The sequence below is a fragment of the Mus musculus genome, chromosome 9 (assembly GCF_000001635.26).
Source record: "Mus musculus strain C57BL/6J chromosome 9, GRCm38.p6 C57BL/6J".
NCBI lineage: Eukaryota > Metazoa > Chordata > Mammalia > Rodentia > Muridae > Mus > Mus musculus.
Window position 1 is genome coordinate 114,432,771 of NC_000075.6, and position 17,587 is coordinate 114,450,357.

Consider the following 17,587-nt stretch of genomic DNA (forward strand, 5'->3'; position numbering starts at 1 on the left):
ACCCACAGTGACACACCTACCCCAACAGGGCCACACCTTCTAATGATGCCACTCCTTGGACTGAGCATATACATATACAGTTTCGTCACACAGTCCCACAGAATCTGACACCCTCTTTCGGCCTTGGCAGGCACTGGATGCGTGTAGTACACAGACGCATCCTCTGGCATACGCATGTACACATAATAAGTTTTATGAAGAGGATGCACACAGAAATAGGAGGGAGGGAGGAGAGAGGGAGGGAGAGAGGTTCAGAACAGCAGTTTGAATGGCTGAGGCATACAGATTATCCTCCAATGGTGGCCATTCACCAGAGGACACAGTTAGAGTGGCCTTGTCTCCCTGTGCCTGTTAGTTAGCTGGTAGGTATCTGTGGCTGTCCCGTGTGGGCAGTGCTGTGGAGTGACAGGGGAGGTCTCTAGAACAGACTGGTCCTGGAGGGGAACAGGTAGTTCAGCCTCTGGCTGTAGGCAGACATGGGGTCAGGGGGACAGCTTAGAAGGCAGAGCTATGAGCTCCTCAGGCCTGCATTCGAACAAAGCCATGGGGGCCTGCTCAGGGAGACCGCTGTGTGGGGTGGTCCCCGTACGTTGCTCACACGGGCCACCCTAGGGCAATTCATAGCTATTCCTTGGGCCTTTGGGCCTTGAAACTCCTGTGGATCAAGGAAAGGTTTATGATATACATGCCTAGAAATTACGAAGGGAAAAGGAGAGAGTGTGGGGGAAGGCAGGGGACTATCTTGCTCCATTTAAGCTGTTATTATTACTATTGTTGCTGACTACAGGGCTGTAGACTACAGGGCTGTAATGTAGGCTGGCCTGAGTCTGTGTGTACAGGGGACTGAGCCCAGGGCCTTGCGCATGCTACCAGCTGAGCTAAATCTCCAACCCAGTTTGGGTTATTATAGCAAATGACTGAGCTGGGCATAGTGGTACATGTCTATACTCTCAGCACTCTGAAGACTGAGGCAGGAGGATAACTGAGTTTGAGGTCAGTCTGGGTTGCATGGTGAATTCCATGCCAGTCAGAGCTGCATGGTGAGACCCTGTCTCGGGAAAATCTAAAAGACATAAACAAAAATTGCCTGCCCCGCTCACCGTTCCAAGTGCTCCAAAGCCCAAGATCAGGGTCCCCTCAAGTTCAGGGCTGAGTTTGGGTCTCTCCTTCAACTCAGTTTCCTGATGAGTCCTTATGTGGCAGAAAGGGGTAAGGGCATAAAATGCCATTATAAGGCATTAAATGCCATTAATTCATAACAGGGGAATAGGAGGGCCTGGCTAAGTCACTTCCTGAAAACACATCTTTAAGACAAAGTTTTTTCATGTATTTCTTTTTACTGGAGGAGGGTGCTCAAGAGCCAGGCACGGAGCATGTGTAGAGGTCAGGGGATAACGGATGGCAGTCATTTTCCCTGTTGTACCATGCCAGTCCTGGGGATTGAACTCAGGTTATCAGCCTTGGTGGCAAGCGCCTTTTCCCTCTGAGCCCTCTTGCCGGCCCTCCACTTCTCAGACATTCCTATTTGGGATTATAGTCCAACTTTTGAATTCCCTACCAGTGACCTTAGCAGGCTGGTTAGCTCCTTATGCCCGTGACGGACTCTTCTTCTCTTTCTTGAAATTTCCAGGCAACAATATCACACAAGCTTTCCTGGTCCAGAGGAAGTTTGAACCTAAAGGACCTTTGGTAAGAACTGGGGGTGTGGGGAAGAGACTGAGCTTGTACACAGCTCTTCCCAGAGGAGGAGGCAGGCTGCAGAAGAGAATGGGTCCATCTTTGGTGGTTTATTTTTTATTTTTGGCTCTGGGATCAGCAGCTGATGGGACTGGGGCAGAAGGGAACGTAGCCCTTCCTGACTCCTGAGTGACAGCTGGATTGGTGCTCCAGTTTGGAGACTAAAGCTCTTCACGCGAGTGAAGGAGATGCAGAGAACCAGGACTGGCCAGGACTGGCTTCGGCTCTCTTGGTTTTTTTGGTTTTTTGTTTTGTTTTTTTCCTTTTCTCTCCTCTCTCCCCACTGGATCTCAGGTAGCCCAGAGGCTCAGAACTCAGTGTGTAATGGAGGCTGACCTTAAACTCCTGAGACTCCTGCTTCCGATGATTCTCAGCCTCTGGGACTAAGTGTGCACTGCCACACCCAGCTTTACGTGGTAACTCGCACCCAGATGCTTTCTGCACCCGAAGGAAGGCTGGTGCTCTAACTGAGCTACCTCTCCAGGGAGCAAAGGCCAGTTGCTCTGACCTGAGGAGCCTAGACATGGCTGGGACAGGATCTGGTTCACATGTGTATTCTTTAAGGTTTATTTTATTACTACTATTATGGTGGTGATGATGGTGATGATGGTGATGGTGGTGATGATGATGTCTGTGTACAATGCACATGTGTGGGTGCTCTCTGAGACCAAAATGGCATGTAGGATCCCCTGGAGCTGCCTGATGTGGGGTGCTAAGAACGGAAATCCAGTTCTCTGGAAGAACAGCAGATACTTTTTTGGGGGGGGGCGTTGCTGGGGGGAGGTTCAAGACAGGATTTCTTTGTGTGTATCCCTGGCTGTTATAGAACTCGATCTGTAGACCAGGCTGGTCTTGAACTCGCAGAGATCTTCCTGTCTTTACCTCAAGTGCTGGGATAAAAGGTGTGGTCACCACATGCTCAGCGGATGGCTTTTAACCTCCAAGCAGCTTCTGTAGCTGAGAGACTTGTTTCTTAACTCTGCAAGCTTCTGCACCCTGCCCCCACCCCCCACCCCCTTACCCCTCCCCGCTCTTGATGCTCTGGTTGAAATATGGAATTAATTCTGCTGGGCCTGGGAGGGCCTGACTGTTCCTGGAGCAGAGCAGCCAGGAAGCGGCAAGGTTGCAGTTTTGATAAGCAGCTCTGCTGAGCCTGCTGGCTTGCTGGGAGAAGAGGCCAGGGCTGCCTGGACCTCTGTCAGGCCTGCATTCGCAGCTCTTCCCTCCAGGTTGCTGCAACAAGCCTTGTTTGCAAAAAAAAAAAAAAAAAAAAAAGAGGCTCTGCTGGAGGTCTGCACTGCAGAGCCTGCTCAGGCAGGTGGAGCCATTTCCTGGAACCTCTCCAGGTTCCCTTTCTCTATTCTGACTTTGAACTGATGTTGCTTCTGGCCAGCAGGTCTCAAGATCAGTATTCACACAAAAAGGGTGAATTGTGCGTAATGGATAAATGTGGGGCTAGATGTTTGCTGTTGTTGTTGTTAATGGGTTAGGGTTAGGGGGTTAGGGGTAGGGTTACAGAGAGCCCACCAGATCTTACCAGAGATAACCACTTAGACACAGTTTATACCCAGTTGAAAGTCTTTGTTCTAGCTAGCTGGGACTACACTCAGGTCTTGGTGACCTCAGTGTAGCCCTGAGGATTTAGACCAAGGGGCTTTTAAAGGAAAAAACAAAACAAAACAAAACAAATCTGTTCTCTCTCTTAGCAGCTTCAGGGGAGGATTGCTCAAGCAAGCAGATTAACAGAAGCCAGGAAAGTTTAGCTGGGCATCTGAGCCTCAGGGCCTAGAATAGAATTGGATGCTTTTCCACTGGATTCTTCATCAAAAGGATTAAATACTGATTAAACCCAAAACAGCCTCATCAAAAATACAAGATGGGCCAGGCAAGGGTACACGCCTTTAACCCCAGCACTTGGGAGGCAGAGGTAGGCAGATCTCTGTGAGTTCGAGGCTAGCCTGGTCTCTAGAGCAAGATCCAGGTCTATAGAGTGCTGTACCCTCTGCACTGTCTTGCTCTGTCACACGGGTATTGAATACAGGGCTTACATCTGGTAGGCAATTTCTCTACCACTGAGATACATCCCCAGCCCTTGGGTTTTGTGTTTCGTTTCCAATACAGTCTTGCTAGGTAGCCTCCAGTTTCAGATTAACTATGCAGTCTAGACTGACTTTGAACTCCGAATTATTCTGCCTCAGCTTCCTCAGTGCTTAGATAACAGTTATGTGCCACCATGTCTGACCAGAGCTGCTAATTATGAAGACACCACCTTGCCTGACTAAATGTTTTGGTATTGGAGGGAAGGGGCAGGGAGTGTGGGACATTCCCAGCTGACAAAACTGACAAAGGTAAAACTTTAGGAACCAGTTGTCCCAAAATACCCACGGAGAATCGGGTGTGAGATACCCAAGTCCCTCCTGTAAGATGATGCGGTTCCTATAGATTTAAGTTGCACATCCTGTCCTTGGCATAATTCTTCTCTAGGTTGCTTGTTCCAGACCCAGTATAGATGCTATACTGAGAGTCATAGTAATTTATCATTCAGGTAATAATGACAGGGGTGGAGGAGTTTATACATGTTCAGTACTGATGCAAAGTTTTTCTCAAAAAATACATTTTCTTTTAGAATATATGGTCTCATGTAGCCCAGGCTGGCCTCCAACTCACCACATAGCTAAAGAGTACCTTGAGCCGGGCGTGGTGGCTCACACCTTTAATCCCAGCACTCGGGAGGCAGAGGCAGGCGGATTTCTGAGTTCGAGGCCAGCCTGGTCTACAAAGTGAGTTCCAGGACAGCCGGGGCTATACAGAGAAACCCTGTCTCGAAAAACCAAAAAAAAAAAGAGTACCTTGAATTGATAATCCTCCTGCCTCTACCACCTGAGTCCTGGGATTACAGGTGGGCACCGCCCACGCCTAGTTATCACAGGGCTGGAGATGGAACCCAGGGCTTCAATCACTCTGGGCAAGCATTCTACCAGTTGAACCATGCCCCAGATATTTCTGATTGTTAATAGGTTGGGTCTACAATGCAGAACCCATGGATTTGGAGGGTTGACTGTAGTTGTAGTATGTAAGATGAAATGTCACTATTGGTGGACACTCAGAGACCCAGTATAGATACTGTTGTAATTGGAGGTCCTCATGGGACCCTCCCTACATTACAGGGACACCTCAGCATCAACTCAAGGTTGTAAGTGTCTCCTGAGCACCACCCCTTTTCCCTTTCAGATCAATTCTGAGTTCTATACTGGCTGGCTAGACCACTGGGGTAAACCCCATTCCACGGTGAAAACTAAAACACTGGCTACCTCCCTCTATAACCTGCTTGCCCGTGGGGCCAACGTGAACTTGTGAGTACCCAGGACTGGGAGAGGGAGCCCTGTGGCTGTGGCTCACAGTGAAGTATGTGTGTTCTCTTATTTCTCTGTAGGTACATGTTTATAGGTGGGACCAATTTTGCCTATTGGAATGGTAAGATCCGTTTCACATCCATTGGTAAAAGCTTATCCTGTTTCCAGTGTATGATTTGGGGGATGGTGTATCTACTGGCCAATTTTTATTTTCTGTTTCCATTTGTCTTCTAAATTTTCTAATGTACAAGAATCACTCATCTAAAGCCAGGTGTGGTGGTGCATGCCTTTAATCCCAACACTTGGGAGGCAGAGGCAGGCGGATTTCTGAGTTCGAGGCCAGCCCGGTCTACAGAGTGAGTTCCAGGACAAACAGGGCTACACAGAGAAACCCCGTATCGAAAAAAACAAAACAAAACAAAAACAACAAAAATCACCCATCTAGTCATTTGAGTGTGAAACCTTAAGGGCCGTAGTCTGATCATTTAAGGGTCTTATTTTTAAGCCAGTCTGCCTGGCAGTCTAGTGTGGCGGGGTATGTGTTTACATACTCCGCTTTGGTCTTTCTGTATGTGCGTTCATGCATTTTGCAGGGGCATGTATACATGTGTATCTGTGGGTGTGCACACATGTGGAGGCCAGGGACAGCCTCCAGTGTCGTCGGTCCTTGGACACCAGCCACCTTTTTCTTTTTCTTTTTTTAAAACAAGATCTCTCACAGACCTGGATCTTACCAAGTAGACTGAGCTGGCCACTGAGCCAAGGGAGCCATCTGTCTCCACCTCCCCTGATCTGCCTGCCTGCCTGTCTGACTCTCATTATTACATGTATTTACTTACGTGTATGTGGGGGTCAAAGAACAACCCGAAGGAACTGATCCTCTTCCCCCCGCGCTGTGGGTGCTGGGGATTGAGCTCAGATGGTCGGGCCTGGCAGGGCAGAGCTTTACCACTGAGCCATCGCTCCACTCCCGTTTTAATTGTCTTTTTTTTTTTTAAAGATTTATTTATTATTACGTAAGTACGCTGTAGCTGTCTTCAGAAACTCCATAAGAGGTGATCAGATCTCATTACGGATGGTTTTGAGCCACCATGTGGTTGCTGGGATTTAAACCTTCTGAAGAGCAGTCAGTGCTCTTAACTGCTGAGCCATCTCTCCAGCCCCTGGTTGTCTTTTTTAAAAAAAAATATCATAAAATTGACAGTGTTAAATAAGTATTCTAAACACTTTCAAAGTTGAACAGTCCTTACCCCCTACTTCTGGAACATTGTCCCACCCTCCAGAAAGAAGCTGCACACTCCACACTGACTCCCCTCTCCTCCTCACGGCCCCTGGAGGTCACTAAGCTCTTCCATGCTGCCAGGGGCTCTCCTGCTCTGGATATTGCTTATAAACAGAGCCATATAATGTCGAGGTGATTAATTACAAGTAATCTGATGTCTTTGATTTAGCCTAATATGTTCAAGGCTCATCCATGTTCTTTTGTGTATTAATGCTTTATTTTTGTCACTAAATACTATTCTAGGGTTGGGGGTATGGTTCAGGTGCTAGGGTGCTTGTCTCGCATGCACAAGGCCCTGGGTTTGAGCCCCATGCACAGCCTCCACATGGTGGGTGGTATGCGTTTCTAATGCCAGCACTTGGAAGGAAGAGGTGAATGGTAGTTTTCAGGTGGCACAAGTGGGTGAGAGGCCACTCGTGACAGTCTTTCAAAAAATAAAGAAAGCGAAGGCTGAGTCAGATGTGGTGGTGGTAACCGGTAATCCCAGCATTTGGGAGGTAGAGACAGAGTTACTACAGGTTTGAGGCTAGCCTGATCTACATAAGGGTTACATAGGGAGATTCTGTCTCAAAACAAAAAGTAAATAAATAAATAATAGAATCTTTTTTTTTAAGGATTTATTTATTTACTTTATGTATGTGAGTACACTGTAGCTGTCTTCAGACACACCAGATGAGGGCATCAGATCCCGTTACAGATGGTTGTGAGCCACCATGTGGTTGCTGGGAATTGAACTCAGGACCTCTAGAAGAGCAGTCACATGCCTTAAGTAGGGACTCTCCCCCGTGGTGCTGATAACTTGCTGTGCAAACACATCGACCTGAGTTTGAGCCCTGGAGCCCACCAAAAAAAAAAAAAAAAGGCTGGGTGTCAGCACTCAGGAGGCAGAGAGCTTTGAGACCAGCCTGGCCTGCAGAGCAAGTCTCAGGACAGCTAAGGCCCCACAGAGAAACCCTGTCTCAAAAACAAGACGAACAAACAAAACAAAGGAAAGAAGAAAAGAAAAGCCAAGCCGGGCGTGGTGAGGTGAACTTCTGTAACCCTCGTGCTAGAAAGGGGAGACAGGCAGGTTTCTGGGGCTTGCTAGTCATTTGGTGTAGCTGTAGCTGAATTAGAAGCTCCAAGCTGGTGAGATACCCTGTCTCCTAAACCGAATTGAGAGCCAATGAGATGGTCCAGTGGCTAAAAGTTCTTGCTGCCCAGCCTGAAGACCTGATTTTGATCCTCAGAACCTACGTGATAGAAGGAAAGGAAATGGCTCCTGAAACTGACCTTCCCATGAGTCCCGGGGCACATATGTGAACAAAATTAATTAACTCAGTTTTTTCATCCATTCAAACCAAGATGGTAGGCAGAAGTTCTGGCTTTTATATGCATATGCACGCACACATGTGCCTCCATGTGCAGGCGTACTCATACGTGCATGCATGTACTCACACACACAATAAGAACTAGAAAAGTTACACTTGTTTTTCCTGAACGCCACACACTGATCCTCCCCCACCCCCTCGCCAGGCTTAGGCTGAGGACCCAGGGTCGGCCAGCACAGGCTGGTCTGCCTGTAAGGAGTGTGACGCTTACAGATGAGTCAAGTGAGAAGCCACTCTGGAGTTAAACCACACAGAAGGTGAACTCCTTAGGTGAGGATGTGGTTTTTAATCTCGCTGTATCTCATGGGAAGGAACGTATTTGAACCTGTGCGTCCGCCCAGGCAGGCAGACCTGGGGGAAAGCTGCCTCTGAGGACTAGGGAGTAGAGGATGTTAATACAGCAGTCTGTTGGCTGAAGGTCTGGGTCTTCTAAGGTGAGATTCTGTGCGGAGCAGCAATGAGGAAGTTAGCGCTGACCTGATGCCCACTCGTTGATATGTCAGCCCTCTGACAGCTGGTCCTCAGCCCGTCACTTGTGAACTTACCGCCAAGCACTGACGATCTGTTATGTTTGGAGCCTCATTTACTTACAAATTAGAGCCGTCAGAGAACAGCTTCGTTCTCGAGTGTGCGTGGCAGAGGGCTGCTGAGTTAGAAGGGGAAGAAAACCTTGCAGGCTCACGGTTAGCTGCAGTAGTGTCGCTATCTCAAGGGCTGCAGGTGTCACCCTCTAGGTACAGTGCCAACTTAGCCTGCACAAGGTCCCAGTACTGCCAAACCAGGTTTGGTGATACATAGCTGTGACCCCAGATACACACCCATAGTCCCTGATATACACCTGTGACCCCAGATACACACCTGTGATTCTAGCACCTGAGAGAGACACCTGGGATCCCAGATACACACCTGTGATCCCAGAAACACCTGTGACCCTCTGACATACACCTGGGACCCCAGATACACACCTGGGACCCCAGATACACACCTGGGACCCCAGATACACGCCTGTGATCATAGCACCTGAGAGAGACACCTGTGAGCCCAGATACACACCTGTGATCCCAGCACCTGAGAGACACACCTGTGATCCTGACATCTGAGAGATAAGAGGCAGAAGACCAGAAGTCCGTTATCGGCCTTGGATGCATAGCTTGTTTGAAGCTATCCTGGGCCTCGTCTGAAAGAAAGAAGAAAAGGGACGAAAGACCACCCCTGCCCCCAGCCCACCCCCAATCCCTCACAGGAACCAGCTTCCAGGGCAGGACTCCTCATGTGTCTCTCATGCATGGGTAAATTTCCAAAGGACTGGCCAAAAGGGAACCTAACCCTGTAAGTATCCACTTTGACAAGCTTAGAAGTTTCTGGTCTAGACTCTGCACCATGAACAATAATTGCAAGGGATTTTTTTTTTTTTTTTTTTTTTTTTTGGTGCTTTTATGTGCCCAGCCTTGAGTCTGCTCATTGGTCTTGTCACAGGTCACATTCTGGGAAGTTGTATTGATTATGCTTCCCATTGCTGTGAGAAAAACCTAACAAAACCAAACCTGAGGAAGTGGTCAGGAGCTCGAAGCCGTTGGCCGAGTCATCTCTGCAGTCAGGAAAGGGCCAGAGATGAGTGCTGGCTGGGACTCGACTGGTTTTGTCTTTACTGTGGGACACCAGCCCATGGGATGGTAGCTTCTTCCCTATCTAGGTAGAGCCTCTCCTAGGTGCGTCTAAGTCAATAATATCAATAATATTATTGACTGTCGAGTCAATAATATCAGCCATCACAGAAAATGTTCCTTGGGTATGTTCTCAGGGGCAGCACCGGTCCCACAAAAACAACAGGGTGTAGAAGACAAGGTGATGTAACTGTGAATGAGATGGGGGGTTGGGGGACATGTGATGTAACTGTGAGAGAGATGTCGGGGTGATTTAACTCTGTGAGAAAGTCGGTGGTGATGTAACTCTGTGGGCGACTTCGGCCTATCCTAAGGAAACCTTAGAGTCTTGGGGGCAGGGGGGGGCAGGGAAAAGTGGTTCTACGTCCCCAGACTGATTGGCTGTTAGAGAAAGGCTTTCCCTGGAGGGATGTAAACGGAGAAAAAGCAGATCAGAGCACTGGCTGCTCTTCCAGAGGACCCAGGTTCGATTCCCAGCACCCACATCTGCAGCCCTAGTCCCAGGGGATCTGATACACTCTTCCAGCCTCTGTGGATCACACACGGCGTGCAGACATATATGCCTGTGAAACACGTATGCACATAACATGCAAAATGAGAGTGACCTTGAACTTCTAATCTTCCTGCTCCACCTCCCAGATGCTCAGTTACAGGCATGGGCCAGCACATCCGGGGTCTGCTGTGCTGGGCAAGTGCTTGACCAGCTGTAGAAATGCTATCCCCCCTCTTACCATTTGGGGCTTTAATGTGCCTTCCACTTCTCCTCACCCCAACGTTGAGCCCCTGAGCAATGACCTCAAGTGACTGACTGGTGACCTTTTCTGTCTTCCAGGTGCCAACACGCCCTATGAGCCACAGCCCACCAGCTATGACTACGACGCCCCACTGAGCGAGGCTGGGGACCTCACTAAGAAGTATTTTGCTCTTCGAGAAGTCATTCAGATGGTGGGTCCTTCGAACTCTCAGAGAGCTGGGCTGCTGGGGGGCCTGCTGTGAACTCCTCATGGCTCTGTGGATGGATCCCTTGCTAACGGAGGTGAAGGAGGGAGGCACAGGTTTTGGGTACGGTGTGCCTGGGGAAGACCCCATGAGTTTATCAGCAAAGGCTCTAGGCTCTGCACCCTTCATCTGTGAGGCTGGGATTAGGGTTCCTAACCATGCGATAGGGAGAGCAAAGGACATGTGTGAGCCATCCGGCGTGGTCTCTGACACTGTGGGCAGCAAGTAGAAGCCAGAAGATACGTCCCTGTGGTGGCTCGAATGTATAGGGAGGAAAATTGATAGCCACCAGTGTGCAGAGCATCTGTGGTCTGTGCAGAGGGAGATGCTGTGCTCCACCTGGGGCAGTCGACTGCTGTTTCCTCTAGCTGGCTCGGGAACGTCTCTGTTCTGCCAGCAGCCAGCCTTTGAAGCACCTAAAGCTCTCAGGTGGGGTTTCCTGTCTCTGTGGTGAATTGAAAAAAAAAAAAAAAAGCAAACCCACAATTTTTTTGCTCAGTCACCTGGTTTTGAAGTTTTCTGCCAATAAGTGGTAAAAGTTAGGTGTCGTGTAATGTCAGTGTAAGCATGTGTTAAGATTTGTGTTCAGAAATATTTTCATATTTTGGGGGGGAGGGGGGCTTATGTTTTGAGACAGGGTCTCTCTGTGTAGATGAGATTCCTACTTTGAACTCACAGAGATCTGCCTGCCTCTGTCTCCCGAGAGCTGTGCACCACCACCTGGCATGTTATGGAAAAAGAGCATGATATAAACCTAGTGTGGTGCATGCCTGCAACCCAGATACTGAGCAAGAGGATCGATCAGGAGTCAAGTCATCCTCAATTATATGATGGCTCGAGGCCTCAGCTACATAGATGAAAGCAGAGAGGGGAGGAGGGGGGAAGAAAGAGAAATATATATTTTCATTTAAATTTCCTTTCTCTTTTTTATTAATAGTTTTTTATTTATTATTTAAGATTTGCCTCGAGCCAGGCATGGTGGCGCACACCTTTAATCCCAGCACTTGGGAGGCAGAGGCAGGTGGATTTCTGAGTTCGAGGCCAGCCTGGTCTACAGAGTGAGTTCCAGGACAGCCAGGGCTACACAGAGAAACCCTGTCTCGAAAAAACCAAAAAAAAAAAAAAAAAAAGATTTGCCTCTGTGTGTGTGTGTGGATACCCAAGGGTCCCAAAAAGGTCATTGAATCCCCTGGAGCTGGAGTTAGCAGGCAGTTGTGAGCTGTCCAATGTTGTGAATTCAAGTGGAGTTTCCTGAAGGAGCAAGAAGCCCCCTTAACCTGTATCTGAATGGAGCCTCCAGCCCAATACATTGTAACTCTTGATACACTGAGTCTGGTTTCTGTTTTGCACCTGTGTATGTCTCTGATTGTAATTGTAACTTTTTTTTTAAGATTTTTATTTATTATATGTAAGTACACTGTAGCTATCTTCAGACACATCAGAAGAGGGCATCAGATCTCATTAAGGATGGTTGTGAGCCACCATGTGGTTGTTGGGATTTGAACTCAGGACCTTTGGAAGAGCAGTCAGTGAGTGCTCTTAAGCACTGAAGTATCTCTCCAACCCGTAATTGTAAATTTTGTTGTTGTTGTTGTTTTATTGTTGTTGTTTTTCGAGGGTTTCTCTGTTTAGCTCTGGCTTTTCTGGAACTCACTTTGTAGACCAGGCTGGCCTCGAACTCAGAAATCCGCCTGCCTCTGCCTCCCGAGTGCTGGGATTAAAGTCGTGTGCCACCACGCCCAGCTTATAATTGTAATTCTTGATACACAGAGACTGGTTTCTGTTTTGCACGTGTGTATGTTTGTGTTTGTAAGTGTAGCATGTCTTCCTCAGCCTCTCCCCACCCTAGTTTTGAGGCAGAGTCTCTCACTGCCCCTGGAGTTCACTGGCAAGCAGCGCCCCCCGCCCCCCTACTCTCCAATGCCTAGCTTTTTGTGGGTCCGGGGGTTAGAACTCAGCTCCTTTGCTCGAGTGGCTGGCACTTCAGCACCTGAGCCCCATGCAGAGATCAATTTCGGCTATTATTATTATTATTATTGTTATTTCTTCTTTATGCTCCCCGTTCTCTTATTTTTCTTCTCTGTATTACTGTCTCTTCGCCTTGTTTGAGGATGCTTTTGTTTTCTTGTTTCACCATCTTCTGGTTAGGAAGTTTGTTTTTCTCTGTGTTTCTGGTTTCTTACCTATTCAAGCATGTTATCTCTTTCCTTAGAAGAACAAACAAGGCTCCCAAGGCTACTGTGTATGGGAAGTGAGCTGTCACAGCAGCCAACGCCCTGTGGGAGCCTCCCTGATACCCCCCTGCCCTGAGCTAGCCATTGCCTCAACTCCTGTTACCACATAGTCATGGAACTTGTTTTGAACTTGAAATAACTAAATTCATACAAACACAAAATGGATTCATACAGTTGGTAAGTCTGGCCCTCAGGAAGCTCCGCCCCTCAGTATTAGTTTATTAATCACGTAGAGCCCCTGGATAGAGAGTGCTTGCCGGGCACACGTGGAGCCCTGGATTTGATCTCCAGAGCTGTGAAGGGTGTGGTGATGCAGTCCTAACATTCAGGAGGAGGAAGAGCAAGAGATTCAGAGTCATCCTTGGCTACATAGTAAATTTGAAAAATGTACTAAGGGGCTGGTGAGATGGCTCTGCAGGTGAAGGCCTTTCCTTGACTTCAGTCCTCAGTACCCAGGAAACCTAAGCTGGCCATGATAACAAACACAAGTAATCCCACGTGGAAGGTGGAGCCCAGAGGGTCAGGAGTTCAGGGTTATCCTCAGCAACCTTGAGAATTTACTACTTGGGCTCCTGCTTTAATTAATTACTTAATTGGTACCATAAAAAACAGGTATGTGTCGTGTACTGCTTTACGCTAGCTGGTTTTAGCTGCTTGGTAACCTCCTGCTGAAGGTAAAACCTCTACAAAGACTTCAGGCATTGATGAGAGAGCAGAGAGCATTGTGTTGGTAGCCAGGGCTGGGACATTGTCAGGACTTAGACAGGGAGAGGAAGGTGCCCTGCTTCTAGAGTGTATTGGACGGAGCCCAGCCATGAAGTCTAGGGAGAAGCCAAGTATAGAACTGCTGCATCCATCTCCCGGGCCAGACTGAGACTCGCTTAAGTGAGGATGCATGGGAGGTTTGGGCAGAACAGCTGAAGGATAATGCAGGCTGCAGGAACTGACCAGGCAAAGAACCCCAGTGAAGCAGGAAGACCAGTCGGGGACTGGTGGGGACTGGTGGTGACTGGTGGTGGCTGTGGTGTGTGTATACACATCACCAGTCAGACTCAGACCACAATATGAAAGTGGAAAGCCACACACCCTGGCTCACACTTAAAATCTCAGCACTTGGGGAACTGAGGCGGGACTGTTACCATGAGTTTGAGATCAATCTGGACTACGATGTAGTAAGTTCTAGGCCCACCAGAGCTAGCTAGCTACACGGTGAAATCCTGTCTCAGGGGTGGAGGGATGGAGGGAACAGGCAAGAGGGGAGGGGAGGGAAGAGAGAATGCAGATACTTGTGACTTTCTGGGGCAAGTGTGAGGGAAAAGGGCAAGAGTCAGATGCCTCAGCCAGCTGGCGGGAGGCTCAGCAAGTCAAGTGTTTGTCACCAAGGCTGAGGATCCACGTTCAGGCCCCAGCCAGGATCCACATGGTGCAGAGAGAAAAATGGCTCCTGAGAGTTGTCCTCTGACCTTCATATGCAAGCAGTCTGTGTGTGTGTATAATAATAATAATGCCAATAACATAAACCCCATAATAACTAGAATCAAATGTCTCTTACTGTTTGGCCTGACAAACTCCTCTGTGGTACAGATCGTGTGTGTGTGTGTGTGTGTGTGTGTGTGTGTGTGTAGATGGGTGGCATATATGTGTGCGTGCTGTGGTGCTCATGTGAAGGTCAGAGATATCTCCATGACTGTCATCAGCAGAGGGTGGCTAAGATTCCCTGTGGAGCATAAGGGAGAAAGGACAGAGAGTCTGTGTATCATCTACCCAGCAGGCCAACTAAGGGGGACCATCATCACGGTGAATGCATGGAGCTGGCCGGATAGATCAGCAGGTGAAGGCGTTCGCCGACAGGCCTGACGACCTGAGCTCAGTCTCCTGTCCTCACACAATAGAAGGAGAGAATTGACTGCCAGAGTTGTCCTCTGATCTCCACACATACACACCTACCCTACCCTCGTAATATGCGTTTGTGTGTGCATTATTTTGTTTTTCAAGCCAGGGTTTCTCGGTAGACCAGACTGGCCTTGAACTCAGAGATCCACCTGCCTCCTCCTCCTCCGGCGTGCACCACCCCCACCTGGCTTAGAATGGCTTGTTTTAAAAAGTCTCCGTGGGATGGTCTACTTCCCCCCTAGGGATCACTCCTGGGGTTGCGGGTGCTCAGCAAGCACTCTACACTGAGCAACGTCTCTGGCTCTTATTTCTCCTGGAACTTGCAGATACGTAGATAACTTATTTTTAAAGTACTGGAATATTTGCTTGCATGAAGGGAAATGTCTAAAGACAAGGGACCCGAGTAAACTCTCCTGACCCTTCCCTTCTCCAGAGACTGGAGTGGAAAGTCTCTTCCAGTGAGACAACGTCAGGGTACCCAAATGGAGATGGGTGTTGTCCCCCCCTGCCTTGGACTATCGAGAGAGTCTCTTCCCAGCAGGCTGCATGAGCCTTTACTCACTGGTAAAGGTCACGTGTGAGTCTTCAAGGCTTGACAAGACTTGACATTTGCATTTCTCTAAGATTTCTCTTTGGTGTGGGTAATACTAAAGTAGACAAGGTTAACACTTTGACCATAAAACTCCAGGGCAGAGTGTAGTATCCCCCATCCCCCCTATCCCACCCCACCCCCACCCCCCCGCCCTGAAGAGACAGTCATGCCTCTACTTTTATGAGCTCTTGATTAAATTGGTGACCTTTTTTTGTTTTTTGGGATTTTTTGAGACAGGGTTTCTCTGTGTAGCCCTGGCTGTCCTGGAACTCACTCTGTAGACCAGGCTGGCCTCGAACTCAGAAATCCTCCTGCCTCTGCCTCCCAAGTGCTGGGATTAAAGGTGTGCGCCACCACTGCCTGGCTTGGTGACCTATTTTAACAGTTCTATCTTAACCCCCCACTGTGTGTGTGTGTGTCAGAGAAAGAGAGAGAGAATGTTTATGAGTATAAGAGTGTGTGTAAGCCGGGCAGTGGTGGCGCACGCCTTTAAACCCAGCACTTGGGAGGCAGAGGCAGGTGGATTTCTGGATTTCTGAGTTCAAGGCCAGCCTGGACTACAGAGTAAGTTCCAGGACAGCCAGAGCTACATAGAGAAACCCTGTCTCAAAAAACAAACAAACAAACAAATAAATAGTGTGTGTATACGTGTGTGTGTGTGTGTGTGTGTGTATATATATATACATATATATATAGGCGAGGAGGTGTATGTGTGTTAGTGTTTTAATGCTGTGAACAGACACCATGACCAAGGCAAGTCTTATAAAGGACATTTAATTAGGACTGGCTAACAGGTTCAGAGGTTCAGTCCGTTATCACCAAGGTAGGAACATGGCAGCATCCAGGCAGGTATGGTACAGGCAGATCTGAGAGTTCTCAGTCTTCATCTGAAGGCTGCTGACAAAAGACTGACTTCCAGGCAGTTAGGATGAGGGTCCTAAAGCCCACGCCCACAGTGACACACTTACTCCAACAAGGCCACACCCACTGCAACAAGGCCACACCCACTAATGGTGCCACTCAGCTGGTCCTGTGCTCGCCTGACAAGCACTAAGCTTAGGTTCAGTTCCCAGCTAGTCATTAACCCAGCAGGACTATGAGGAGAGCCCTTCAACCTTATCTCTCAGTTTCCCCCTTTTATGTTTAACGCTGGCCCTAAAATGGACCAGACCACCCAGAGAGCTATGCTGAGTGGAACGCAGCCCCTGGTCCCCCTGAGCATGCTCACCACTGTCCTCCACGGGAGACATGAGTGTACACCTGGGGACTGGCTGACTCAGGGAACTTATTTGCCCTAGGTGTGTGTGCCTACATGTACACACGTGTAAGGTGTACAAGTCCACGTGCACTCCTGTGAGCTTGTCCGAGCATGCACGTGTAAAGGACAGAGACCAACTTCTGCTATCTTCCCCTGCCTCTGTCTGGTTTATTTTTGAGATAGGGATCCTCACTGAACTCGGAGCTTGCTGTATCAGCTAGGCCGGCTGCTGCAAGCCCTGGGGATCCACCCATTTCTGAATCCCCCTGGTCCTGGGGTTTCATGGGAGTCCTGAGGATAGAAAATCAAGCCCTCACACCTCCGTAGTGGGCACCCTACCCACTCTGACGTCCCCCCAGCCCAGCCATAGGCCTTTGACTCATCTCTGGGCAAAGTCCCTCATGCTGTCTCCTGGCTGTGTAGTGATGCGGGAACCCTTACTACATGACTTAATACAAGGTTAATACAGCCTGCCGCGGCTTTTCTCACTCCGTGAGCAAGGACTGTTTCTAGCTACAGCATCACCACACAAAATTCTTTCTAAGCAGAATCTTTAGATGGATGAATGAACACAAGACCTGAACTCTTTTTTTTTTTTTAAAGATTTATTTATTTATTATATGTAAGTACACTGTAGCTGTCTTCAGACACACCAGAAGAGGGCATCAGATCTCACTACGGGTGGTTGTGAGCCACCATGTGGTTGCTGGGATTTGAACTTCGGACCTTCGGAAGAGCAGTCAGGTGCTCTTACCCACTGAGCCATCTCACCAGCCCAAGACCTGAACTCTTATTAATGATTAATTTCTATCTCTTTCCTCTGATGTTCTGGTATTCAAAGAGTCGCTATGATATGATTTTTGGATCTAATTTAAGAGCAGAGATATCAAAATTCCTGTGGCTTTGAGAAACTCATATAAAATGGGGTGGGTGGGGCTGTCAAGATAATAAGAGTTCAGGCCATTCTCTTTGAATGGGAAAGGGCAGCTGTCTGCTGGGTATGCATCTTTGAATGCAATGACAGGCGGTTTTGATGGTCAGACTAGAAGCTGTGTCTCAGACATAGATTATGTCAGAGAAATGAAGAGTAGGAGGTAAAATGTTTGTGGATATTTGCTTATTTTCTGAAACATTAATTACTCAGATAGAATGTTATGATTTTGCTAAGCAGTAAACTAGTACCAATAAAAAGTTATTAAACAGAA

At 48.3% G+C, this 17,587-nt stretch overlaps 1 protein-coding gene across 3 annotated transcripts in view; it reads left to right on the top strand.

Annotated features, from left to right (window-relative positions):
* The window catches only part of Glb1 (galactosidase, beta 1), a 73,302-nt gene that overhangs the window by 31,693 nt on the left and 24,022 nt on the right, over positions 1–17,587 (top strand). For 2 of the 3 annotated variants that reach the window (NR_108102.1, NM_009752.2), the window contains 4 exons: positions 1,631–1,689; positions 4,969–5,090; positions 5,171–5,211; positions 10,239–10,351. Coding sequence is in view for 1 of the 3 variants with exons in the window: in NM_009752.2 (NP_033882.1) it covers positions 1,631–1,689; positions 4,969–5,090; positions 5,171–5,211; positions 10,239–10,351 (335 nt within the window). In the remaining 2 variants the exon portion in view is untranslated. Of the gene's footprint in view, positions 1–1,630; positions 1,690–4,968; positions 5,091–5,170; positions 5,212–10,238; positions 10,443–17,587 lie in introns of all 3 variants that reach the window. The other variant, NR_108101.1, reaches the window with a different exon arrangement.